We start from the raw sequence: 27,372 nt of genomic DNA on the forward strand, positions 1-27,372 counted from the left end.
GAGTGTTGGATCCCCTCTCCCCACCCGGGATTCGAGAGGCGGAGCGTGCACAGCAGACCGCTTCCAGGCCCCGCCCCCTCGGGCGTGGGCCCGCCCACAGATGCTCCGGGTCCCCCGGCCGCCTAGATAGCAGAGGCCGGGGGCGGGGCTCACCCTTGCCCCCAGGATACCTCGGGTTCCGCCAATCAGCGAGCGCCCTGTTGGCCGTCTGCGACTCCGCGCTCCTCCCCCTGCCGTCGGCCTCTGCTTTCCAGAATCCAAGATGGCGGGATCTAGGCAAAGGGGTCCTCAGGCCAGAGCACGGCCGCTTTTCTGGGCCCTGCTGCTGTCGCTTGGTCACTTCGTCAGGGGCGACGGCGTGGGAGGCGACCCTGCGTCCGCCGGTGCCCCGGGAACCCCAGCCACGCTGCCACATCGCCGTTTTGAATACAAATACAGCTTCAAGGGGCCGCATTTGGTGCAGAGCGACGGGACCGTGCCTTTCTGGGCCCACGCGGGGAGTAAGCTGGGGCAGAGGGCGGGGGGCCCGGGTCCCATCCTCGCCTGGCAGCTCCTCCTCCTCCTCACCTTCTTCCCGCTGCACACCTGTGCGCCGCAGAGGGGACCCCTCCAGGCAACCCCTCCAGCAGGCCGGCTCTGGTCTGAAGGTTCTTTCCACCTGTTCCCCGTCTTCGCTCCATTCTGCCCACCCCCCTTCCGCCTGTCCTCTCCTCGAGCTCGTCGTCTCTTTCTGTTTGTTCTAACGGTCGGTGTCTGTTACTTCTTACACTTCCAAGCACTCACTTAAACTCGCCTCTAGGCATCACGTTTCACCCCAAGGCCACGTCTCCAGGGGGAGCGTCCCGCACCCCCCCAATCTGAGACCTGTTCAAGCAGCCCCAACCTCCATTCCCGCTTCCCCTCGGCCCTCCGCTGCTTTTTTTTTTTTTTAAACTCGGTGTTAGCAATGGTTAATGCTTCAGTTTGTACCCGATGCCCCCTGACGGCTCCAGAGATGATATATGTTGGTTTTATTGTAATTTTTAAGTTTCAATGTCAGGACATTATTTTCACCGTGTTGGAACGCTACCTTACATTTGCCACCCTCGGTGACGCGGTGTGGTCTCTGATCTTTCTTCTTGCATTAAAATATTGTGTAACTTAATAGTCACACGTGTTCCTTTTTAGTTAGTAGACCAAGGGATATATATTTTTGATATTGTTTCAGAATTTGAGACTAGCATTATGTCTACAGCTTTAAAAGAAAAAGTTTTTTTTAAAAAATAGAAATAACCTATGCTCCGTGTTGTTTAATTCATTCTCCTTTTGGCAACGTTGGTAGAGAGGAGCTTGCTTTGCTAGACACTTACATATGTGAAAGAAAAGTATCTGTACTTTAGTGCCGATGTGTCATTGCTGACCACGGAATCAGCCATAGCTCTTGACATGCTGGAAGCTCTGTTCAGTAGCCATCAGGTGCAAAGCTCTGGCAACTTGAATTCCATCTTTATGTGTAATTAAGAAGTCATTTATATAAGAAGGTTTGTATGTATCACTTTACACTGTCCACTACTTGGAACAAACTATTCCATTTCTAGAAAGTAATTATTGAATGGGAAGCATACTTCTAGGAAGGGCCATTTCACTGAAACTCAAAGGGTATAAATACAATTTGACATAATGACAAGTCATAAAATATTTGAAGTAGAGTGCAGTTATTTTGTTTACTCAGTAGCCATTAATTATGTGCCACTCATCAAGGGATATATGTTCTGGGCATTTGTTAGCAAGGTGATGTTCTTTTTTTTTCTTTCTTTTTTTTTTTTTTTTTTTTCATTTTTCTGAAGCTGGAAACAGGGAGAGACAGTCAGACAGACTCCCGCATGCGCCCGACCGGGATCCACCCGGCACGCCCACCAGGGGCGACGCTCTGCCCACCAGGGGGCGATGCTCTGCCCATCCTGGGTGTCGCCATGTTGCGACCAGAGCCACTCTAGCGCCTGGGGCAGAGGCCACAGAGCCATCCCCAGCGCCCGGGCCATCTTTGCTCCAATGGAGCCTCGGCTGCGGGAGGGGAAGAGAGAGACAGAGAGGAAAGCGCGGCGGAGGGGTGGAGAAGCAAATGGGCGCTTCCCCTGTGTGCCCTGGCCGGGAATCGAACCCGGGTCCTCCGCACGCTAGGCTCAAGGTGATGTTCTTAATACACAAAGATGATGCTGGTGTACCAAACACATGTTTTGGAGTTTTTTGTTTTTCTTTTGGAATGATGATGAGTTTTTTCAGTAGTGGTGATGGGTTTGTTCACCCTTTTCCACTTCTGCATTTTCCCATTGCCTGCTTGCTCTTCTCTCTCTCATGCTTATGCCCCACATTCAGCCAGTTAATTAGGAATGTTAATCAACTACCCACATTAGTTACCTTGGCTTTCTTTACAGAGCCTATAACCCACTCAGTTTGCTGTAGAAGTGTCAGCTAATGGATCTGGGCGAATTAAAGTTGTATGGCTAGACCGAATTTGAAATAGATTAGTATATTAGCCATGACATTTGCATCTACTGACTCTGGGCATTGCTTCTTGCAGGTGTCTTTTGCTTTTATTATTACTGTGATTTTTTTTACAGCCTCACTGTTTTATAAAACTCCACTGATTATTTTTCCCTTTTCATTTTGCTTTGAGGTTCATTGTTTAAAACAACATAAAGAAAGTTAAAATTTAGCTTAAACATGGCCTTTTACATTCATCCCCAAATGAGGACCACCTCTATGTTTCTTAACCCTAATGTCCTTTTGTACTGTCAGTACACGTCCTTGGGTCCATCAGGGCAAAGATTGGTAACAATTTATAACTCTTTATAGCTCTCAGAGCTCTTTCACCTTCTTCCTGATTTGATCCTTAGTAGGCAAGGCAGGTGTTATCTGTTTTATAGATTAAAGAAAAAAAAAACCTGATGTTCAGAAAGGTTAAGATTCTTGGGAAAGGTTATGTAGTTAGTGTCAGTAAAATAGATCTCAAATACAGGTCTTCTTATTCTATATCTAGTGCTCTTTCCAGGACCTGCCCCCATCTCTTAAGTGTTTGAAACTGATGGTAACAAATAGTAACTGATCTTACTAAAGCATCTCAGTTTTCCCTACTGTCAAGAGAGAATACAGTTACTTCCCAGCATGGATGTCAGAACTAGTTAATATCTGATAGGGTGTGCTAGAATTTTTCAGATTTAGGCCTGATAGTTGCTTTAATCATTATTTAGTCCAGCAATAGGAATAGCTAACATTTATTGAGATATTCATGTGCACTTATATAGGAACTTATATGCCTCTGAGGTTCTTAGAGAAATGGAATAACTTGCCTATGATAAATAACTAGTAAGCAGTGGAGCTGGGACTTGAACATTGCTTGCAGATGTGAACCACTGTTTTGGGGATCTCTTCTCTGAAAAATCTGATGCTAAAGAACTATATATTGACTTGAAATTCAGTTGACTCTCTCTCTAGAAGGAAATATATATGCACAAAATTTTGCATATAACTTTTGGGGTTTTACGGAAGTAATTGAGCCAGCCCCTTCATTTTACAGGTGAACATATGGTGAGCCCAAGAGAGTAAGAGAATTATTTGCTCAAAGTCACACAGCTGAACTGAGACTAGGAATAAGTCTCTTGATTCCTAGTGGTATGTTCTTTTCACACTGTTTGAGCTTTCTAACATTTGTAAACTGATGAAATACATTGCAGTTTTTAAAAACATTTGAAAAATCATATGAGAAGCAAATATTTGCCTTTTAAGCCAAAATTTTCTCTTTTGCATTTTTAGTGTATAGCTACAGCTTTAATTTTTTTTTTTTTTTGTGAAGATATTTTACTATTCAAAAGATGGGGGGGGGAGGGGTCATACAAAGCCCTAAAATTTAAAAGTTAAAACTATTAACATGAAATTGTTTCTTACCAAAATTACTGTATAGGTTACTGAGTTAAAATTTGATCTCTGTAAGTATAGGTAACAGTTTGGTGATGACTCATTGAGTTTTACCTAATTATAACTTAAAGCTTTTTTCCCCTGATTTTTATTCTAGATGCTATTCCAAGTTCAGATCAAATTCGAATAGCACCATCTTTGAAAAGCCAAAGAGGATCAGTGTGGACAAAGACAAAAGCAGCCTTTGAGAACTGGGAAATCGAGGTGACATTTCGAGTGACTGGAAGAGGTCGAATTGGAGCTGATGGCCTGGTATGATCATTTCTTTAACTTAAGAAATGTATATAAATGCAGATACCACCAGCCTCTAAGTGTTCCCTGTTATATTTTTACAGGCGATTTGGTATACAGAAAGTCTCGGGTTGGAGGGTCCTGTGTTTGGATCAGCTGACATGTGGAATGGTGTTGGGATATTCTTTGATTCTTTTGACAATGATGGAAAGGTATATTTGTTGTCAGGACTGTTACCCACTTGAATATATCTGCCAACAAAGTTAAGCTGTGAGAAATACAATCTACTTAACATTTTTGTCAGTTTAATAGAATTTATACACTTTAAGCTATGAGCTCCTGATTTGTCATATGCCAGCATGAGGTCATAATGGAGCCCTAACCTTGAGAATTTTGCAAGGCTCCTTTCCCTAGCACCCTGTATGTGCACAGTGGTTTCAATGGCTAAGCATGAGTCATTTGGACATTGGCAGTGAAACCAGTAGTGTTTAGAGTCAGTCATTATAGTTTATTTTCATGAAAATATTCCGTGTGCATTACTACTACTAGCTCGCATGTTAATATCTTTTCATGTATTAATCACTTTTTTGATCAGCCCGTTTCTCTGATCTTGTTTAAAACAGTTAAGAACAAAATGTACTTATGAATTGGGAACATTAACTTGTGCTTGAGCAGCCTTAAGATTTATAATCTTGGCCCTGGCCAGTTGGCTTGGCAGTAGAGCATCAGCCTGGCATGTGGAAGTCCCAGGTTCGATTCCCGGTCAGGGCACATAGGAGAAGCACCCATCTGCTTCTCCACCCCTCCCCTCTCTTCTTCTCCCACAGCCATGGCTCGAATGAGCAAGTTGGCCCTGGGCACTGAGGATGGCTCCATGGCCTTGCCTAAAGCACTAAAATAGCTTGGCTGCCGAGCAGCAGCCTCAGCCCCAAATGGGGGCTGCCAGTGGATTCCGGTCAGATGGCACATGCAGGAGTCTGTCTCTGCACCTCCCTGCCTTTCACTTGATTAAAAAGAAAAAGATTGATGATCTTTGTTTCAGCTGGTTATTTCTCTATTGGGATCATTATTCGCAGTTTCAAGGAGAACTTTAATAAGTCCTTGAATGCTGGTGCCATATTAGTCCTCCTATATAAACTTCCACAAGTCCCACATTTGTCCCATGCTCACAGTGTGACCTCACATGTTGAGATTGATTTTTCAAAAAGAGAACACAACATCAGTCTTTATTGAGGTGTTACATGATTTTTTGAATGATTTTGTAAGAGTTTAAATTTTTTCTAAGTCAGTAGAAATCTATTATCTTAAAATTTTCAATGTTAGAATATTAGAGATGTAAGAAACCTTATAGTACCTCCAAAGTGATCTAGAATTCTTTGGTCTTCAGGACTTGAAAACAAATATATTCTCTTTATTTTTAGAAAAATAATCCTGCTATAGTAATTGTAGGCAACAATGGACAGATCCATTATGACCATCAAAAGTAAGTACGTGTTTTTTACATTATTCCTGATTTAAGTTTTTTTTGGAAACCTTGTAAAATAATATTGTTTCAAATCTGAACATTTTCCAGATGAAATAGGTTATTTTGTCTTGAGATTTATTTTACTACTTGGTGGAAAGCTCTTATTTTAACTTGGTTGTCTTTTAAAGTTCTTTCTGTGGACCACCTCAGATTTTAAAAATAAAAATGTGTTATTTTACTTAACCTAAAATTATGTATTACTTTTAAAAGTTCGTAAAATGTTCCCTGGCTGTCAGTGATGCTACTAGTCATGGCTTTTCATCTTTATTGAAAGGCATCTTTCAAAACATAAAGTTCAAACCTTGGCTAAACTAATGACTAAGAAATGTGTGAGACTTCTGAGTATTTAGTGTATTTGTAATGTGTAGGAATTAGGTAGCTACATTTTTTATTTTTATAGGTTTGTTGTAGGAGTAATTAACTTCTAGCCATCAATGAATTATAAGAAAAATTATTTATCCACATTTCTGTTTACTGTTTCCTACCTTAGTGATATTTTCACTCTGGTAGTTAGCTGTGGAGCTATTTAAAATAGAGGTGCCAAGATCTCCCCCTTGCGGTGCTGATTCTGCTCTGGGGCCCAGGACCCCCACGCCAGCCTCACATAGAGGAGCAGTGTAACTTTCAGTATCCAGAGTCCTGACAGGAGTCCCAGGGACAAACTCATGCCTCAACTTCATGTCGTCTGAATAAGTAACTTCAAATACCTTAAGACTTTGTTTTAATTTGATACAATTTTAATATTTCTAGATACGAATCATTTTAAATAATGAGTTTTGGAAAGCTTCAGTTTTTTGTTTTTCTTCCCCTCATGCCATAGTGATGGTGCTAATCAAGCTTTAGCAAGTTGCCAGAGGGACTTCCGTAATAAACCCTATCCTGTCCGCGCAAAGGTTATATATTACCAGAAGACGTTGACAGTAAGTACCGTGCATTTATCAATAAGCACATGAACAATAGTCTAGTATGACTTTTCATTTTGAATCTTAGCCAGAAATTAAATGCAGTTAAGTTGAGGTGTTGTTCATGTACTCATCAGTGTTGATATGAGAGAAGTGGTTTCAGAGTGTGGTGTAAGTGGTCATGTATTGTAAAACCTGGTCACTACAGGTTTGCATTTACTCAGTAAATGCTTAAGCATGCCACACATTATGTGCATAGCCAAGCCTTCAGGATACAAACACAAGTAATGCAAAAGTTATTTTCTCTGAAGAGCTTCTAAGTTTAATGCAGGAGACATTTGTGTGCTGTTACTGTGCTGTGTGCTGAGTGCAGCAACACATACTATTAAGAAACCAAGGGGTGAGAATCCTGTCCCTGCTGGGCAGGAGTTGAGAGGCTCAGGACCAGATTCACAATGCATAGCTGGAAGGGGAGGTAGGAATTTCCTACATAGATGAGGTGTGTATTCCCGGCGGAGAAAACAGGCAGAGGGACTTTGGAACGATTTGGGCAAGGCAAGTATGTGGATTGGTGTGACTGGAGGGCGGAGTGTTGTAAGAAGTGAGGTGAAAGGTTGGCAGTAGACAAGTCTGGCAGGTCTTGTATAGTGTATCTTTAAGGAATGGTTTAAGGCAGTGATCCCAACTCTTGGGCCACGGACCGGTACCGGTCTGCAGAGAAAGAATAAATAACTTACATTATTTCAGTTTTATTTATATTTAAGTCTGAACGATGTTTTATTTTTAAAAAATGACCAGATTCCCTCTGTTATATCCATCTAAGATTCACTCTTTTTCTTTTTTTTTTACAGAGACAGAGAGAGGGATAGACAGGGACAGACAGACAGGAATGGAGAGATGAGAAGCATCAATCATTAGTTTTTCGTTGCGCATTGCAACACCTTAATTGTTCATTGATTGCCTTCTCATACGTGCCTTGACCACGGGCCTTCAGCAGACCAAGTAACCCCTTGCTCAAGTCAGTCAACCTTGGGCTCAAGCTGGTGAGCTTTTGCTCAAACCAGATGAGCCCTCGCTCAAGCTGGTGACCTTGGGGTCTCGAACCTGGGTCTTCTGCTTCCCAGTCCGACGCTCTATCCACTGCGCCACCACCCGGTCAGGCTAAGATTCACTCTTGACTCTTGTCTCGGTCATGTAATACATTTATCTGTCCCACCCTAAAGGCCGGTCCTGAAAATACATATTTTCTGACATTAAACCGGTCCATGGCCCAAAAATGGTTGGGGACCACTGGTTTAAAGAGTTAAGCAGGAAAGTGAAATGATCAGATTAGTAGTTTAGGAAGAAGACTCAGGCGGCAATGTTCTTGTAATGGTATTTGTGAAAGGAGCAAAAGATGTGATTTGATCGATCCAGTTGTTAAGACTCCTTGACTTTTATGGGCCATGCGCTGTGCTTAATACTTTACGTGCGGTTTCTCACTGATCCTTTCCAAAGCCCTAGGGGGTGAGCATCCCCATCTTGTACGTGGGAGGATTAGATATGGGGAGATTAGATATTAGTTACTTAAAACTTGGACAGTGTCATACCAAATAAGTAACAGAACTGGTTTGAACCCAGCAGCATCTTAACTGGCGACTGCACTTGTGGTCTGAACTGCGGTAGAGGAGAGACTAGGCGGTACAGATTACAGGACTTAGTACTGGTTTGGTGGGAGCTGAGGAGTTGTCAAAGTTTTTTCTGGATTTCTGGCCGGGTGTACAACAGTGGTACCATGAACCAGCCAAGAGCAGCCATTATTCGTGTTTGAGGGGAAGTGGGAAGGAAGAGGGTTGCCAAGTTTTGTTGATGGTTAATATTAAGTCACACAGGGAAAAGGTTACAATATTCTGCCCAAATTTTTGGCATGATCCCTGTCAGTATGAAGGGTTAATCTCCATACAATGCCTCCACTCTTAATCTCTGCCACTCTTACTTGGGTGGGGCTGGTGATCAGGGTACTGGAACCGAAAGGTGTCGAGATGGGCCAGGCCTGACGGGAGCTGTGAGAAGAGTGTGCCTATGTCCTGTGGGTTCCTGGGCTTCGAGTTCCAGGATCCTCTTAAGACATTCAGGATCAGGGCTTCGGAAGTGCATTCTGCAGAGTAGAAACGGAAGTGTCTCATTAGTGTTTTCATTCTCGACCTTTTCTGTCAACATGACTTTGGTCACTTTTACTGTCTCTCTGCTGACTTAATGACAGTCCACTTACGTTCCTAATTTAGTGATGAGGAGCTCACTGGTTGATAAGGGAATCTATGTAATTTTCAATAAGTTACAGTAAAAATTGTAAATTCATTGAGTTTTTTTTAGCTGTCACTGGGGTTTCAGAACAGATCTGGTCCCTCTTCTGTGTGAGCCATTCGCAGAAGTCACGGTCCCTAATTTCTCGAGGAAAGGGGAACCGGGTTCTATTTTAGGAAGATTTTCATGGAAAGTTATCAAATTTTTCTCTTTCAGCCTTTGGCATATAGTGAGCAAAAACCATTTTCTTAAGTGAAATATCCTGTTGTATAATGTACAAAAAATAAGTGGTTATTTAGTGAACAAGGGATTAACCTTTATAATGAGAGAAAGCTGATAGATTTTTGACAATTAGACCAAATATAAAGATCAAATAGTAGTAGTCATAAATTAACTTCTTGAAATTCCTTTTACAATGTCTGTTGTAAAAGCTATAGCTACTCTGTGTCTCTCTAGGTAATGATCAATAATGGCTTCACACCCGATAAAAATGATTATGAATTCTGCGCCAAAGTGGAAAATATGATTGTCCCCGCGCAAGGGCATTTTGGAATATCTGCCGCCACCGGAGGTCTTGCAGGTGAGTCTTGCTGTCTTTTCTCATTAAAAGTTTGTGAGTTGAGGCCCTGGCCGGTTGGCTCAGCGGTAGAGCGTCGGCCTGGCGTGCAAGGGACCCGGGGGTTCGATTCCCGGCCAGGGCACACAGGAGAAGTGCCCATTTGCTTCTCCACCGCCCCCCTCCTTCCTCTCTGTCTCTCTCTTCCCCTCCCGCAGCCAAGGCTCCATTGGAGCAAAGATGGCCCGAGCGCTGGGGATGGCTCCTTGGCCTCTGCCCCAGGCGCTAGAGTGGCTCTGGGCACGGCAGAGCGACGCCCCGGAGGGGCAGAGCATCGCCCTCTGGTGGGCAGAGTGTCGCCCCTGGTGGGCGTGCCGGGTGGATCCCGGTCGGGCGCATGCAGGAGTCTGTCTGACTGTCTCTCCCCGTTTCCAGCTTCAGAAAAATACTAAATAAATAAATAAATAAATAAAAGTTTGTGAGTTGAGTTTTGTTGGGAATAGTGTATTTTGGAGATGTGTAGACTTGTTTACTTTTAACCTTTTAAGACAGGTTGTAAGCTTCCCATAGCCTGAGGGCCGGTCTTCTGGTCCCTCGGATCCTCTAATTCTCTCCTTAGACTCTAGCAGGCGTCCCCAAACTACGGCCCGTGGGCTGCAATGCGGCCCCCTGAGGCCATTTATCCGGCCCCCACTGCACTTCTGGAAGGGGCACCTCTTTCATTGGTGGTCAGTGAGAAGACCACTGTATTTGGCAGCCCTCCAATGGTCTGAGGGACAGTGAACTGGCCCCCTGTGTAAAAAGTTTGGAGACCCCTGCTCTACAGGGAGACAGGTGGCTGGGGCTACACACAATAATGCAGGCAGTGGTTTCCAACCAGTGAAATCACCTCGAGTACAAGGAAATTCGACTTAAGATTTTTAGGCCTATATGTAACATACATCAGGGTGGTTAACTGTTTTGTGGACCAGCACAAAATTTCTGGCAGACCGGCAGTTGAAAAACACTGAGTCAAAGTCTCCGTTTGGGTGCTATTTAAAGGGAAGGAGACATATACAGTCAAGACCAGAAAAAGTTAATTGCCAAATGGTTTAGGATTCTGAGAGGTGTCACAACACATTTACGTGAATTTGGTAGCCTGAAGTAATATTATTGAGCACTAAACTTTAAACAAGTATTTATCCATTTTTTCCACATGTGGTAATAAATGAACTTATCATTTGACATTAATACCATCTTGTGTTTATATGGTACATTATATAATTTTTTTTTTAATTTTTTCATTGATATAAGAGAGAGAGAAGCATCAGTTCATTGTTCCACTTAGTTGTTTGATTTAATTGTGCGTTCATTGGTTGCTTGTCGTATGTGCCCTGACTGGGGATTGAACCTGTATGTAACCTGAGTGTGTGGGGACGACGCTGTATCCACTGAACCATGTAATTTTATTATTTTCAAATATATGAATTGTTGCTTACACAGGGAGGGAGAGAGGAAGGATAGATTTTTTTACCCTAATTTTAGATGAGTTTGCCAAATTTTGGATTAAAGAACCTTCTAAAGATCACATAGCCAGTCATGGTCAGACCCAGGCAGTACTTGGTTTGCGTTTCTGACTCCTGGGTCAAGGATTCACCGCATGACTGCTCCTAAAGTTACCTCATCTACACTGTGCTGTTACACTTGTCTCTAATCTGGCTACATATCTAGATCTTCATAATAGTAGCAGAAAGCTTAAAGATTGCCTCACCATTGAAATTGCTTTTGCTTTGTGGATGTGACTAGGCAGGATTGGTATTTTAGTTCAATATTTTGAGGTTTGATCTGCTGGGTCCCTGTTTTCAGCTTCAACAGCTTGAAGTTAATTTTATTTTTATATAATTTTAGATAAAATTGTTAATGACTGCTGTGTGAGGGAAACAAGTTTGAATGCTGTATAGATAGGGTAATCCTATTACCTGAACCAGGACGCTTTGAGAGTGAAAGGAGCAGCTATCAGTAATGCTGGGACGGCGTGGGTAAGCCATGACACCCCGATAAACCAGGACAGAGCAGTGCTCTGTGTGTAACAAGAAAGCAAGGCAGGAAGTGGTGTGTGCTCTACGACAGATAGGCAGGGACAGGGAGGAGCAGCAGACGCGTGAAGGACGGGATTTTGTGTATTTGGCCAGGACATAGTGCATGAGAGTTTGTGGGGAAATTGAGTAGGGGTCTTGATGCCAGGGTTAGGAGTTTGGGCTTGATTTGACTCTTCGATTGTTTGTTCATTCCCTTATCAGACATTTATTAAACATTTATTTTGTGTTAAATGCTGCTAGATGTTCTGGTGTAGGATTTAAAAAAGTGAATTTTGCTTATTTCTAATGTAAATCTTTCTGATGAATTTTTGTCTAGGCTCACAGAGTACCATTGCATTTACCAAATTAGAGCTGATTTTAATTTCCCTTATTGATTAGTATTTTTTAAAGCAATAGATATCTGTAGATTCACAACCATAAAAATAAATTATTACAGAAGATTTTCACAATTTTTTTTTTTTTTTAATTTATAGATGACCATGATGTCCTTTCTTTTCTGACTTTCCAATTAACTGAGCCTGGGAAAGAGCCAGTAAGTATTAAGTTTTTCAAAAACTTGATTTTCAGTTTGGTGATACTGCCTGGTAGCTGACCAGTTGGGGATAGTGCCTTGGGTTTGGCTCTCGTTTCTGCCAGTTACTGCCATGTGACTTTGTGTAAGTTACTAGCATTTCTTCACTGGGAAACTGAGGTATTTGTATTAGCCATTTCGGGACATCCGTAAGCGTTAAATAAGACAGTGCACTTCTAGCAAGCACTCAATAAATGGGAGTGGCTATTAGTATTTTTTGTTGCAATTATTAGTATCAAAAGTAAATTGGTTATGATTTAAATAAGAGCATTTTTATATTAACCTTTTAGCTAGTCATGGAGTAGTTAAAATGAGTAAAGACATATTTTGAGGTTTATTTTTTTCTTTAAAATATCTTTTTAATATGTTTTTAAACTCCAAAAAAGCCTACACCAGATAAGGAAATATCAGAAAAAGAAAAAGAAAAATATCAGGAGGAATTTGAGCACTTTCAGCAAGAATTGGATAAAAAAAAAGAGGAATTTCAGAAGGGCCACCCTGACCTTCAAGGGCAACCCGGTGAGTTGTAGCGAAGCTGTCCTTGGCCACAGTGTGTGCAGCAGCCCGTGTGTCACTGCACTTTCACTCTGTCTTATCTGGCACACTCCAGGTAATTTCTGGAAACAATCTGTGAATAACCCCTCAGTCTTGAAAGGGCTTGGAAATTTATGCTTCACTAAGAGGGAAGTGTGAGGGAAGGACCCCATGTGCGTGGATGAGCAGTGACCCATGGCAGTGTCAGCCCCGTGAGGACAGGGGCTCGTGTTTGCTACTGGGTTCCCGAGACCTGAAACACAGCCGTGCTGACCTAGTAGTTGATAATCAGTAAATATTTTTGAATGAAGTCGTTCAAGGTTGAGTTCTTTGCTGGCATGCAGTTACCTCACTGATGCAGAGACAACTCCAGTGACACGAAGTGACTTCCTGGCCCTCCACTGCTCAGCGGGTTCCAGGCTCCAAGGGTAGACGTCTGAAAACACTGTTCTAAGATGCTGTCATTAAGAACTTGAGTGTGCCACCTGTTCAAAATAAAACATGTTAAGGCCAAATACAGTGACTTTATTTATTTGCTAACTTTTATTATCTGGTCGTTCCCTATCAGCACAGTTGAACTCTTAGTAGTGCGTGATTTCTAAATGATCAACTGGATGATTCAGACTTAAGTTAAAATGAAAGATAAATGTTACTCTTTCCTGGGGTTTGTTTTAAAGATCACATGTGAAGTGTGAGTATCCAAAGCTGACGATGATATATGAAATGGCCTGCTTTCAGCACGCCCAGGCACAAAGGGAACGGCAGCTCTTCCTTACCTCGGATGCTTAATCCTTCACACAAGTAAAATGCACAGGTTTTAAGAGTATAGTGTGATGAATTTTAACAGACGTGAATATCCATTTAACCATGACCCAGATCAGTACACAGAATATTATCACCCCAGAAAGTTCCCTCCAGTGAGGCAACTATTCCTTTTTTATTTTCCTATTTATTGATTGATATTTAGAGGGAGAGAAAGAGAGAAACATCAGTGTGTTGTTCCACTTATTTATGCACTCATTGGTTGCTCCTTATATGTGCCCTGACCAGAGATCAGACCCACAATGTTGGCATATCCAGATGATACTAACCAACTGAGCTACCCGGCCAGGGCCAGAGGCAACCACTATTCTGATTTCTATTAACATTTCTTAGTTGTGCCCATTTATAGAAATAGGATCACATAGTATATCTGAAAGAGAAAATGATTTTTAGGTGAAAAATAATGAGACTGAATTTATAATGTTCAACTACCAGACATAGTAATTTAATCATGATTATCTGCATGTTCACTGCTGGGAAGATTATACTGATGTTCTAATTTTAATATATATTGGTACCTTGGTCACATATGGTATTTTGAAAATTACTTGTTTATTCTAGTAATTTTTTAATTTGTAATTTCCATTTCAGCGGAGGAAATATTTGAGAGTGTAGGAGACCGTGAGCTGAGACAAATCTTTGAAGGACAGAATCGTATTCATCTTGAAATCAAGCAGCTGAACCGCCAGTTAGACATGATTCTCGATGAACAGAGGAAGTACGTTTCTTCCTTAACGGAGGAGATCTCTAAAAGAGGAGCAGGGCTCCCAGGGCAGCAGGGACAGGTAAGCTTGCAGACGCACAGGTGTGCCCTCAGGTGTGCCCTCATTAGTGTCGTGTCCTGATGGGGGAGGGGTGGAAGAGCCAGGCCCCTGAGCTGCTTTTTCTGCAGAACGTGGAGTCTGAGCTGGCTGCTGCCTGTGTTTTTCCTGCAGATTTCTCAGCAAGAACTAGATACAGTTGCGAACACTCAGCAGGAGATTCTAAGACAAGTAAATGAAATGAAGTAAGTATACAATAGTAATATCCGAGTGTCACATGCTCCTAAGCCTAAGTGTGTGACTTCTCTAGATACGCAAGTACATTATTGCTGTCAGATTCCTGCACGAGCATAAGAGTCATGTTCTAGATTGGTTTTATAAATACGGTAATATGAAGTATGAAAACTTTTGACATTTGGCCACTACAGATATCTAAATTTATTAATTGTTCTGAGCTAGAAAAGAAAAAAGTACTTCAGCATCTTTACAAAACATGGGTTTGTCACAGTTACTTGACAGCCGGGACTGTTCATGTATTTCTAAAAGATAAAAAGAATATGGGTAATACATAACAGTTCCTTGAAAACCTCCAGGGCAGTTACCACGCGTAGCACTGTGGGATTGCAACACAAGCATTCTTGATGCCGGAACTGATGACAGAAGGAAGGCATCTTGAAGGAAACATGCTGTGTGTCTCTCTCATTCCTTCTTGTCCCCTAAGGGAGACTGGACTAAGGGACGGGGCAGAGAGGAGATGCTGTGTCCTTGGAACGTTGAAAGATATGTTTCTAAAAAGGATTCACTTGTGCAGATAATTAACAGCTTCCAGTGTGTGGAGCAGAGAAACAGCCAGAATGTCATGGTTCGTAAGCTAGTACTGGAGAGCACTGCCCCAGCCAGTTCAGCCTTCACCAACAAGGATGTCAACACGAGTTCTTTAGGACTGGGAAATTGAACAGGATTAGGGTAAATAGAAGGCGAAAATACCAAACACCTAGAGATTAAAGGCAACCCAACTTTAACAGTAAGTTTGTATTTCTTTCAATTATACTGTTCAGCATTTTAAAAAATTTTCAAGTTGTAAGCCCCTGATTAAGATAGCTATGATGCTAAATGAACAGTTAAATTCTTTCAGGAATACACTGGCTTATCTAACATTTTTTAACCATTATTTTGACCTAATTTTAAACTTTAGATGTTGCAAAAATAGTGCAGTTTCTATATATCCCCCACCCATCTTCCCCTATGCTAACATCTTACGAAAGCAAGTACGGTGGTCAGACTCAGACTGACACTGGTTCAGCATATCCCCACCCATCTTCCCCTATGCTAACATCTTACGAAAGCAAGTACGGTGGTCAGACTCAGACTGACACTGGTTCAGCATATCCCCACCCATCTTCCCCTATGCTAACATCTTACGAAAGCAAGTACGGTGGTCAGACTCAGACTGACATTGGTTCAGCACTGTTCACTCATGAGCTTATTCAGATTTCACCGGTTTCCCTAACGCTGATCCAATCCAGGATCCCACGTGGCTTTTAGTCATTTCCAAGTAGACTTCCACTGTCTAAAGTAAACCCATCTTTCCTTGTCTTTTATGACCTTTACGTGAACTATATATAAAATAGCCAAAGCCAAAATCCATCATTCTGTCAGAGGTTGAAGAAGGGTGACGCATTCTAAAATTGCCTTTCCAGTTAAAAAGAATTCTCCCCATCACTTGTCCTCCTGAGCTAGTTCAGAAAAGGCAGAATAAATACTTGATTCTTTCTCCTGACCATTTTTCAGAACAGTGAGTCAGTGCCTTGGCAGCCTCCAAGGTAAACGATGAGGTAGTAAGTAAGGTGATTTTTTTCTTCAACTCCTGGACTTGAACGTGTTTTGCTGTTTGGAGCCACTAGTCTTTATAATTGATGTTCAGGTTGTCTCATCTTTGGCCACTAGCGCCCCCTTCAAGTCAGCGTCAGTACCCTCTCGGCACCACCCAGCCGTCTTGTTGCTTCCTTCCCTTCCAGTGTCCTTCCAGGCTCCTGTGCACATTCCTGACCCACACGTGCCAAGTGCATTGTTCCCTGGAGCGCTGGTCTGCTAGTGGAGATGGAGTTTTAGGCAGTCCCGTGCTTACTGCTACTGGGTGGTTGTTGCTTCTAGGCCTCTTCGGTGGACAGAGTTACGAATGTTTCTGAACTTCCATTTGTATGTGGTAGCTTGTGTCATTTGTTAATTGGTTATATATTTTAAATATTGAATTCAAAGTATTAAATGTTTTTGGTGAGTAGACAGTATTTAGCATTTCATCTCTACCTAATTTATTGTGTACCTGTTGCATTCTAGGTACTGTGCTAAGCATTTTCACATGAATATTTATTTTCACATATTCTTCTGGGTTGCTCCTAATTCTCCTCTTCATCCCTACACTGTGATACTTAAGCTGCTTAACCTCTTCATCCATTCTGATCATCAGTTCTCCCATTCAGGACAATTATCCCCCTCCTTAGGCCCTGTGACCCAGTCCGTCACTGAAGCTCTCAGTGCTCGAAGTTTTGATCGTTCGTCTGAACGATGGGGTCACGTTTTACATGGAGAACATTCTGAAGTCAGTGTGTGTAAGGTGAAATGTCATGCAGAGTCAAATTATCCTTCAAAAAGATAGCACGTGATGCAGACTACTTACCACACTGTCGCTCAGTCTGCCAAACCCCCAGTGTTTCCTTCATATCTGGAACAGGTAGATGCCTCTCTGGTCGGCTTCCACGTGCGGCAGTAGTTCTGTCTGTAGGGGCTATCTGAGAGAACCGCAAGGGGAAACAGAATGACGTCTGACGTGGGAATCTCACGACCATCCCTAGGTTCTGTGATTTGCTAGAAGTACTCACAGAATGCAGAAAAGCTGCTATACTTACAAATATTTTATACAACCAAAGGACAAAATCAGCAAAGAGGAAAGGGAAATAGAGTGGAGTTGGGGAAAGCAGGCACAGACTTGCTGCTGTCCCCGCGCCACTTCCCAGTGGGGTCCCAGGAACAGTGCTCGTTCCTCAGGAGTGATGTGTAACACCATGTCCGAAGTGTCCCCAACCAAGGAACCCGCCCATGTGACTTGGTATCGGGATTTGTGTTAGGGCCCAATCCTGTGGCGTGAAGCACCCTATTACTGACCTTCAATCCTCACTCTGCCGCCCCCTGCAGGTCTAGCAGAAACATAAGTCATGTTATTAGTGTAAACTCTGGTGGGGTCCCAGGCCTCAGGGAGACCAAAACACTTCCACACAGAATGTTCCAGGCTCTTGGTGGTCACCTCCCAGGGGCTGGTCAAGGACCAGTACTGAAATGTGCAGGGTTTGGGCAGCCCAGGCCTAAAGGGTTAACTCTTCACTGCACATTAAACACCTAGAAAGATTTAAGTTCATTAAGATTATCCATTTTGTTATTCAATATCCATTTATAGCACTGGTTTTAACACAAATTATTTAGTTATTCTGTATGTCAGGGGTTGGGAACCTATGGCTCACAAGCCAGATGTGGCTTTTTTGATGGCTGCATCTGGTTCACAGACAAATCTTTAATAAAAAAAAAAAATGTTAAAAATATGAAACATTCTCACATATTACAATCCATTCATTTCCTACCACTCATGTTCATGTTGCGGATGGCTGGAGCCAATCACAGCTGTCCTCTGTGACAACACCAAGTTTTTATTGGATAATGCGTAACGTACACAGGTCGTTGCAAGGTCAGGAAGTAAACTTCCCTCTTTTTAATCAAGTAGTCACCTAGCTAATTGCAGAAACCCTTTTGATGAAGATGGCTAAAAGGAAAAAAGATGAGGAGTATCGTACTTTTCAGCAGGAATGGACAGAGGAATTCGCCTTTGTGGAGAGAGCAAGTTCTGCAGTGTGTCTAATATGCAGTGATAAAATTGCATTGATGAAACGGTCAAATATAAAGCGGCACTTCGACACACACCATACTACATTTACATCGAAATAACCAGTGGGGGACAGCAGGAAGAAGGCATGTAAAGAGCTACTTTTTCAGAGTGCAGGCTAGTCAGCAGCAACTCCATGTTTGGACCCAACAAGGTGACTGGAATTCGGCTAGCTTTGCTGGTGCTTTAGCAATTGTTAGAAACGGAAAGCCATTCACAGATGGGGAGTATGCCAAAACATTCATGCTTGATGTTGCCAGTGAACTTTTTGATGACTTTTTGGATAAAGACAAGATAATCAAACAAATAAAAGACATACCTCTGTCGGCAAGAATTCTTCATGATCGTACGATCATGATGGAAAATCAAATTGAGGCAACACAAGTGAAGGACATAAATGCAGTACCATTCTTTTCTTGCTTTGGATGAGTCAACAGCCGTAAGCCATTTATCCCAGTTCAGTGTGATTGCAAGGTATGCTGTTGGTGACACACTACGTGAGGAAAGTCTTGCTCTTTTGCCTATGAGACAACAAGAGGGAAGGTTTTATTCAAGTCTTTCACTGAGTTTGCTAAAGAAAATATCTACCGATGGATAAACTTATTTCGGTGTGTACTAATGGTGCTCCATGCATGGTGGAGAAAAACAGAGGATTCGTAACGCTTCTTCATGAACATGAAAAGAGACCCATCCTAAGTTTTCACTGCATCCTACATCAGGAGGTGCTTTGTGTTTAGATGTGTGGCGAGCAGCTTGGTGAGGTGATGTCGCTGGTCATTCAGGTGGTCAACTTTATTGTTGCCCGAGCTTTAAATGATCACCAGTTTAAAACACTGCTGGATGAAGTTGGAAATAATTATCCTGGTCTGCTTCTGCACAGCAATGTGCATTGGTTGTCAAGAGGGAAGGTACTCAACTGTTTCGCGGCTTGTCTGAGTGAAATTCGGACTTTTCTTGAAATGAAAAACATCAAGCATCCTGAGTTAGCTAACACTGAGTGGCTCCTGAAGTTCTACTATCTTGTGGACATGACTGAACATCTGAACCAGCTCAATGTGAAAATGCAAGGCATCGGAAATACAGTCTTATCCCTTCAACAAGCAGTGCTTGCATTTGAAAACAAGCTGGAACTCTTCATCGTAGACATTGAAACAGGTCGTTTACTACACTTTGAAAAATTGGAGAGTTTAAAGATGCATGCACAGCGCACAGCAAGTGACCCTGCTCAACATCTTGATCTCCGGTAGCTAGATCTTCACATCTAATCTCTTGCAGTCATTCAAAGTGCGCTTTGGAGAATTTTGTGAGCACATTTGTCTTTTTAAGTTCATCACCCATCCACACGAGTGTGCTGTAGACAACACCGACCTGAGTTACATCCCTGGTGTCTCCGTCAGAGATTTTGAGCTACAAGCTGCTGACCTGAAGGTCTCAGACATGTGGGTGAATAAGTTCAAGTCACTGAATGAAGATTTGGAAAGACTTGCACAACAGCAAGCAGAGTTGTCGAGGAAACACAAGTGGGGAGAAATGGAAAAACTTCAACCAGTGGACCAGCTGATTGTCAAAAACTTGGAATGCGCTTCCCATAACATATCATGCACTGCAGCATGTGAATATTGCTGTACTGACAATGTTTGGCTCTACGTATGCATGTGAGCAGTCTTTCTCACATCTAAAGAACGTTAAGACCAACCTACGATCACGTTTAACAGATGGAAGTCTCAATGCCTGCATGAAGCTTAACCTCACCACGTATCAACCAGACTAAAAGCCATCAGCAAAACCATGCAGCCCCAGAAGTCGCATTAATGGTAAGAAGTACTTTATTCATCATTGGTTAGCAACAGCATAACAACATTATTAAAAAGAATTCAGAAACTTATTGTACTTTAAAAGTGTTGGTCTTACATAAAGTGCACATATTTACTTGTATTTAGTGTTAAACATATTGTGTGGCTCTCACGGAATTACATTTTAAAATATGTGGCGTTCATGGCTCTCTAAGCCAAAAAGGTTCCCAACCCCTACTCTATGTGGTTAGATGATCGTTAGTAAAAGATAAAGGCATAGTGTTATAGTTTTGTAAGTTATTTTCTCCAACGTTGAAGACAATTCAGTTTTTACAATCATATATTGAGCTTTGAAGTGTATCTAGCCATTTGAAATCTATAACAAAAAAAAATTATCTTTTCTAGTGATTCCATTGTCTAAAGGGATTTTCTGTTTCAGGAATTCCATGAGCGAAACTGTCAGGCTGGTCAGTGGCCTCCAACACCCTGGGTCTGCAGGCAGCGTCTACGAGACAACCCAGCACTTCAGTGACATCAAAGAGCACCTGCACGTGGTGAAGCGGGACCTGGAGAGCCTGGTGCAGCGGAATGCCGTAAGCTGTCCCCAGGCTGGGGCTGGGGCTGGTCGGCCTCTGTGGGGAAGACGGTCTCCTTGCTCTGCTGCGGCCGCTGTAGCTTTCCTGTTACCGCTGAATGCCTCTGTGACGCATGATGGGGCAAAAGCAGTTTACAGTGGGAGTGTGTGAAGCAGTTTGTTCTGGTGTTATTACTTAGTAATTACTGTGTTGTTTATTATCACTGACCTACTTTTGCCCCCTCCTGTGTTCAGGTAAAGTTGTTCCATATGTCTGTTCTTCATCAAGTTTCCATAGCTTATTGAATAGAATTATTATTTTATTAATTGCTATTTCAATGACTAGAACTCATAATTTTGACATTTTTCCCCCTAGATTACTATCTGTATGTTTATTTTTAAAAAATCATTATAAGGCCTGACCTGTGGTGGCGCAGTGGATAAAGCATCAACCTGAAAATGCTGAGGTCGCCAGTTCGAAACCCTGGGCTTGCCTGGTCAAGGCACATATGGGAGTTGATGCTTCCAGCTCCTCCCCCCATTCTCTCTCTCTGTCTCTCTCTCCCTCTCCTCTCTAAAATGAATAAAAAAAAATAAAAATAAATTAAAAAAAAATCATTATCAATAATGATTATCTTTCAACAGCTTTGAAAGGGTAAATGTCTGTCCCCCTTGACAGACCCTTGTTAGATGGGCGGATCGTGCGGGGTGACTGTCTCTCTCTCGGATGTCAAGGGGGCGCAGATCTAAAGCTGACAACAGCTCTCTCTAAGCAAGACTCCTTTTTTCAGCTACTTCTCTGTCTTATTTCATTTTTAAAATTTTTGTTTTTATTTTGTTTTACTTTATTAAGTGGTTTTTACAGTGTAAGCCCCATCTACATTTTTGGAGATTGGCAGTAAATATTAAAAATCGGTAACTTTTTTTGAAATGTAACGTGCATAAGAGACTATATTAGAAGACAGACGCCTGGTACTTTTAAGGTTTTTTTCTTAATTATATAAAATTCAAAAATGCTGGTAGCATTTACCTCTTCCCCTTCCAATTTTTCAAATGTGGCTTAATAGTTTTCTTACTGACCACTGCCTCTCATCTTAAGCATTACTATCTATTTTCTTAATTCTTGATGAGGTTATCCTCCCCCCCCTCCCCCCCCCCCCCCCGTAGCCTTTGTTGACACTATGGGTATTGTATGTGTGTACTGAAGAACTTGGTCCCGTAGGTGGAGCACATTGGGAAATAGTCTCAGGAGCCATTCCAATGTCTGCATACCTGAGGGAATCTTTGTCCCTGATACTTAATGGTTTCCTGATAATGGAAGGAATACTCATAGAAATAGGAAGAGAAACATTTTTCAAAATCCTAAGTAGTCGAGTCGATGCTGGGAGGCCGGGAAGGCTGAGAAAGCTGAGAGCTCGGTACAGCTGTAGGCCTGTGGGGCAGTTGGTAGGGAGGCCGTGTGGGGGTCGGAACCGGAGCACATCTGAGCGGGTCCGGAGCACCATCCCCCCTCCCCCTGCGTCCTGGTCGGACGGTCACATGGCCCCTGCTGAAGGTGATGCTGTTAATAACTACTGTACAGCAGATGTCAACTGGTCATGTCCAGGGGATTCGTGGTCTGTGACCTTCAGGGACACTAAAATGACTGTCCCTGTGGTGCAGATGGGAGTGACTGGACCGTGCAAGGCGGGGGCTGTCCAGGGTCAGCCACTCTTCTGGAAAGTTGGGTGGGATTGGGTGGGAAAAGCTAAGGGGACGGAAGGTAGTTATTGGACAAATAAATGGAAATCCTTGAGTTTATGTAGTAAACCAGTTTTATAAAGATTTCATGTTTCTTTTTCTAAAATAACTAATTTGACTAACTGTAATAGAGAGTTCTTTGCCTTATAGCCATCAAATGAAAGGCCAAAGTGCCCAGAACTGCCGCAGTTTCCATCGTGTTTATCTACGCTTCACTTTGTTATATTTGTAGTAGTGCAGACGGTGTTATTCATCGGTTATATCATGTATAGGTAAGTCTTAAAAATTTGACCCAACATTTTAGTATTTGAAATATTGAATAAAGTTATCCCTGTTCATACTAGAACTTTCCATACCTAGAAATTAGGTTTCTGCAAAACAGCTATTATTTCTAGTCTCTTTTAGTTCACATGGGAGTTTATGTATAGGATGTGTGTTTATCTTAATGTAGTTAATATTAATAGATATTGTATCTTTTAATATTAAGCAATCTTATTTCTTTCCAAATTAAAGTACATAGAAATTTTTTTTCCTTTTTTTTAGAACTCAGCAAGAAGCAGCTGCCAAAAAATTCTTCTGACCACCATTTTATATATGTACATCATGTATGTATGTACAAAATGTTGTCTTTTGGGGGGAATGTAAGTATTTAAATTGCTTCATAGGCTAAATTATTAAATTTTGTATAAAATAACTTTAAACGTTGATTTGCAGTAACAGTAGACCTTAAAGACAACCACGTGTAAATTTGTGCATAGTACATAAAATCTATTTAAATTTCAGTGAGTTTCTGGCCAATAGACAATAGCCACTGAACAGATATTGACAAAGAGGGTAAATAATAGAAAACGAGCCACTCCTAGATAGGAGAGTTGTCCCTAAGTCTCGGATGTTGGAGTTTTTTTATTTAATATAAACACACTTGCCCACCTGCCCCCCTAAAATATGAGGTCTAACTAAGAACTCATCATGACTATTTTATAACCAAAGTATTTTAAAGAGGCCAGAATTTCCTCCTCAAAGCCCCAATCCCGCAGTCCTGTAATCTAATACTACTCCCTTTGAAATCAAAGATTGTTTTGTCTGAGAGCATTAGCATCTGGATAATGGGCTTCCAAGTATTTTCTAACGGTGTCAGTTCAGCATTGTGAAAATAACGTTTACATGTGTGCTTGTAATTTAAGGAACTTCTCCCCTGTTGTGCAGCTTGTAGATGCAGCTCAGACTGCACGCTCAGAGGATAGTTTATAGTTTATCCCACAGAACCCACCACTGCGTTCCGGCATGCACTGCCCTGCGCAGCCCAGTGCTGGCACCCACAGGCCTGAGTGCACCGAGCAGGCTGCCGTGGGCGCAGTGTTAAGATTGCTGAAGGAGAGATACAAATGGTTCATGCTTCCAATTTCCACCCTTTAATGCTGAACTGAGGATATCGTGAAACACTTGTTAATAGGCTTAACCTTGCAATGTCAGCAGGAGGGGGTAGTGAGTCTCTGTACGGAGTTCTGGGTGTTATCCAGACGGTCTGGCATTCACATTTTACACTGCACTTCATTTTGCTCTCCCAGCTGATGCAGACTTGTCTTTGCCAGCTTCAAAATATTGTCATCTCTTTCACCAGAAGTGGTTATCTTTCATTTGTCGTAGAATCCAAAACAATACTGTATAGTAAAATAGTACTATTTAATTCTTTCGAGCCTTCATCAGTTTATTCAGAGATGTCATTTACAGATTGGGCTAACTGCCTAAAATCTATACAAAGACTATGAAGAACTACATTGTAGCAATACCTGACTTGAGCTGCATATGCAGACAACCCTAACATTGCTCTGTGTATTAGCATTTATTCTAGACACTGAATGAGAATATTCCCGTGATTACTGACTCAACTTCAGTCACTTCAACATAGAAAATGCTTCACTAATGTTTTTCCTTGTAGCGTTAACGTTTTGAAATTCATGTTTCAGAGACATCACAGAATTTACTCTTTATTTCATAAAAAAAAAAAATACCTTCAGAAGAATGTTTAAATTGTAGACTATGAACTTGGGAAACCCTCTTAAGATAAAAGACTTCAAAGTACTCGCTATTTTAAAATCCATGGTCACATGTGCCTGAACTTATTAAAGGAACACCAGATCTATGCAGTATCCATTTTTCAGGCTCAAATCCCTGAGGCGGCATTCTGATCATGCAATAGAAATGGAGACGGCTGTTAGAGCATGAGTGGGAATTTTTTCTACTTAGTTGTTTCATTCGCTAAAACCACTCAGCAGAGCAGTTCACACAGTTATTGATTGTAGTATTTGAAATGTGTTTCATTTTCCTCAAACAATTGACTTTAGCTCATTTCTGAAGAAAAATGTTTGCTCTGTGAAAAAATCCGTCACTGCCAGGATCCTTTCATTTCTCTACTGTTCCGTAGAATTCAATCTGTGAACCTCTCTCAACACCAGCAAGTATACTACAGGTGCCTTGGATTAAAACACAATTGATTTTCAAGTTTTAGTGTAAGTCTTGCCGACGCCACTTTTTAAAGAGTTGTAGTTCCATAATGGCCGATCCCCTTATTTAATGTGCCGATTTGTGTTCTATTTGTGTGGGTGTTTCATTCAGCTGGAAACTTGATTACAAAGCCACGAACAGTAAACCATTTTTTGTTACGCATTGAAGGAGTGTCAGTGTTTCTCACGCGCGCCAACGGACCGTCCGAGTCATGCAGTGCTTATTAAGAATACAGATCCCAGGCCTCCATTCCAAATCACCGGAATCAGAACTCGGGTTGGCTTCAGAATCAGTTCTCAACAGCACTCAGGTGGTTCTCATGATTGAGAAGCACTACACTGGGGAGTGAAAAAACAAGTGTCGTTCTGTTAGCTTAAGGCTGAGCTGAAAGCATAACATATAGAACACTTTCATTATCAATATTAGCAAATGTGCACTGATTCTTTTGTACCTACAATTCACTCAGTGTTCTTTTTACTGAAACTCTTGGTTTAGTAGCAGCGACAGACTAAACCCAGAGTGTTGCCTGAGCTCTTGGTCCTTTGGTTGATGGCTTTTAAACTTCGAAAATCATTTTCAGATCATGGTCAAGCCAGAAAACTCCCTTCATGTCAGCCTGCTGAAGCTTTTTGCTTTCCTGACTGCGATTGTGGTGACATTTTATCTCAGACAATTGTACTTTTTGATAACTTGGGGAAAACAAAAATTACTTGAATAAGGGATTGCCAGGTCCGCTGCATCGCAGACGCAGTGTCTTTGTAAAGAACACGATGACAGTTGTGCATATTTAGTGTCTTTTCCTGCCCACGTGCTTATCACAGGAGATGGTGAACAAAGGATTATGTCGGGGCTCTTTTTATTTATATGATCCAATGTGAAATCACCACTTGCAACTTTTTAGATCTGTGTGTTGCCTGTTTATTTCTTGTAAAGTTTAAAAGGGTTTTCTATCCACTGTTAATTTTAACTGGATAACATTTTGTCAAGTGTTTTTTTCTGATTGTTATTTGATGCTAGCTGGAATTCAAGAAACGACATTGACCTTATTCAAATAAAGAAATATTTTAGTAAACTTGCTTTTTCCTTCATTGGTTTCTGGTAATAAGTAATGATTTATTTTCCAAACAAGGTCTAATTTGAGATAGTATTTCATTGGTGATGCGCTGCGCGCTCTGCCTTGGGTGGCGGACCACCTGCGCGGTCACCACGTGGAAGCACAAAAATAGAAGCAGAAATGAAATGGATAAGTGCTAACCCTTGCCGGTAATGAAAAATACAAAGTAATTAAAACAATATTTCATGTTTTCACTTTTAATAACCAAATACTGATAAAAAGTGTAGTTAATCTGAATCTCTTAGTCATTACTAATGGCGGTTTAAAAATTAATTTTTAGCAAGCACCATTTAACCAAGTAATTCCAATTCTGAGAGCCCATGCAGTATAAGTGTGTGTGCTGCCGCAGCAAGCACTCTGTGCAATGTAAGAAGGAAAGAGGAGATCTGGGGGTCAGACAGATCTGGGTTTGAATTTGGGCTCCACCACTCAGTAAAGGGGATCTTCAGTTTCCTCATAACACTTCTTTCCCACAATTGGTAACATTGTAAAAGAATCTATCAAGTGGTTTCAGAAAGTGGTAAACTGAGGTAATGGACCCCTCTTCTGAGAAACACTGGATAAAAGATTTAAGTAAGTTAGATGGGTTCCAAAGAAATCAAAGAAAACTCAAAGCCTGTTGTGGGGTGTGGGGGTGCAAACTAGATGCTGTAGAGGCCTTTAAACATTATTTGGGGCATTGGGGACATGACTTGCAGGCTAAGGAGCTGGGATTTTTAAGTAGGATGTGAAGTCTTTGGAAGGTAACACCTAGTGATCCCTTTCCACAAATCATGGGGCATTTTCCTTTTCTGGACAAATGACTGATTTTATACACAGCAGCAAATATATACATATTTACTGAATGTCCAAATAGACCTTTGTAATGAATTGAGGAATTACAAGTTTTTAAAGACATCCTATTTTCAATAGGATCTGCTGGGAAGGCAATGAGATTTGGTTTCATAAAGCAAAGCAATACCAGAGTGCTCAGTTGTTGCCACCACCTAAGGGTCCCCAGTGCTTGACAAGCCAACAAGCCTCCACACACACAAGGGCCAGACAGGAAGAGGCTGCTTTACAGTCAGCTGTTTCCTGGGAGAACTTATGTCTATGGATAAAATAATAAGCATAAGTTACAAAGAGCCCACATCTCCCTTCCATCTTCTCACCTCTGCTTTGGAGTGCTTTAATTAGATACTAATGTAGATTAAAGTCTTAGCCATGCACAATTCCTCCCTTGACCCTAGGAAAACCATGACCATTGAGAATCTGGTGCATGATAAAACATTGTCACTGTTTTTCTCCAAGGACACCACTAAGCTTAAAGAGAGCACCCAGGAAGTAGACTAAGAGAATAAGTGACCCGTGAGACACTGGTGATGTGACTCACAGGTCCTGACCCTTGGACAGCAGCATTGCAAGTGTCCAGAGCCTCCCTTCCATGCGGAATCCCGTGTAACGTTTCAGTGCAGCCGGCTGAGGTAACAGCAGGGGTGACGGTCCCCTTTGCACTTGC

General features: G+C 41.8%; 1 protein-coding gene across 2 annotated transcripts; it reads left to right on the forward strand.

Moving 5' to 3' along the window:
- Positions 1 to 224: 224 nt before the first annotated feature.
- Positions 225 to 25,832, forward strand: LMAN1 (lectin, mannose binding 1). Of its 2 annotated transcripts, XR_010727452.1 has the most exons (14): positions 225 to 500; positions 4,052 to 4,206; positions 4,290 to 4,397; positions 5,607 to 5,668; positions 6,531 to 6,630; positions 9,352 to 9,475; positions 12,003 to 12,061; positions 12,487 to 12,619; positions 14,048 to 14,241; positions 14,392 to 14,462; positions 20,381 to 20,534; positions 22,406 to 22,527; positions 22,799 to 22,896; positions 24,681 to 25,832. XR_010727452.1 is itself a non-coding variant. In XM_066246177.1 (13 exons), exons 1-13 carry the CDS (start codon positions 263 to 265, stop codon positions 22,833 to 22,835), a joined length of 1,557 nt encoding a protein of 518 aa, XP_066102274.1. In that variant the 5' UTR covers positions 225 to 262; the 3' UTR covers positions 22,836 to 25,832. The 2 variants fall into 2 exon arrangements, 1 of the variants encoding a protein (XP_066102274.1); XM_066246177.1 differs by having other exon boundaries at positions 22,799 to 25,832.
- Positions 25,833 to 27,372: the final 1,540 nt, after the last annotated feature.

The sequence above is a fragment of the Saccopteryx bilineata genome, chromosome 11, assembly GCF_036850765.1.
Source record: "Saccopteryx bilineata isolate mSacBil1 chromosome 11, mSacBil1_pri_phased_curated, whole genome shotgun sequence".
NCBI classification, from domain to species: Eukaryota; Metazoa; Chordata; class Mammalia; order Chiroptera; family Emballonuridae; genus Saccopteryx; species Saccopteryx bilineata.

Excerpts from the sequence above, each read along its gene's own strand:
- LMAN1 (XM_066246177.1), top strand. The coding sequence starts at position 263 with ATGGCGGGATCTAGGCAAAGGGGTCCTCAGGCCAGAGCACGGCCGCTT. Across the intron at positions 4,398-5,606 it reads CTTTTGACAATGATGGAAAG|AAAAATAATCCTGCTATAGT; the intron begins GTATATTTGTTG and ends CTTTATTTTTAG. Across the intron at positions 14,242-14,391 it reads TCCCAGGGCAGCAGGGACAG|ATTTCTCAGCAAGAACTAGA; the intron begins GTAAGCTTGCAG and ends TTTTTCCTGCAG.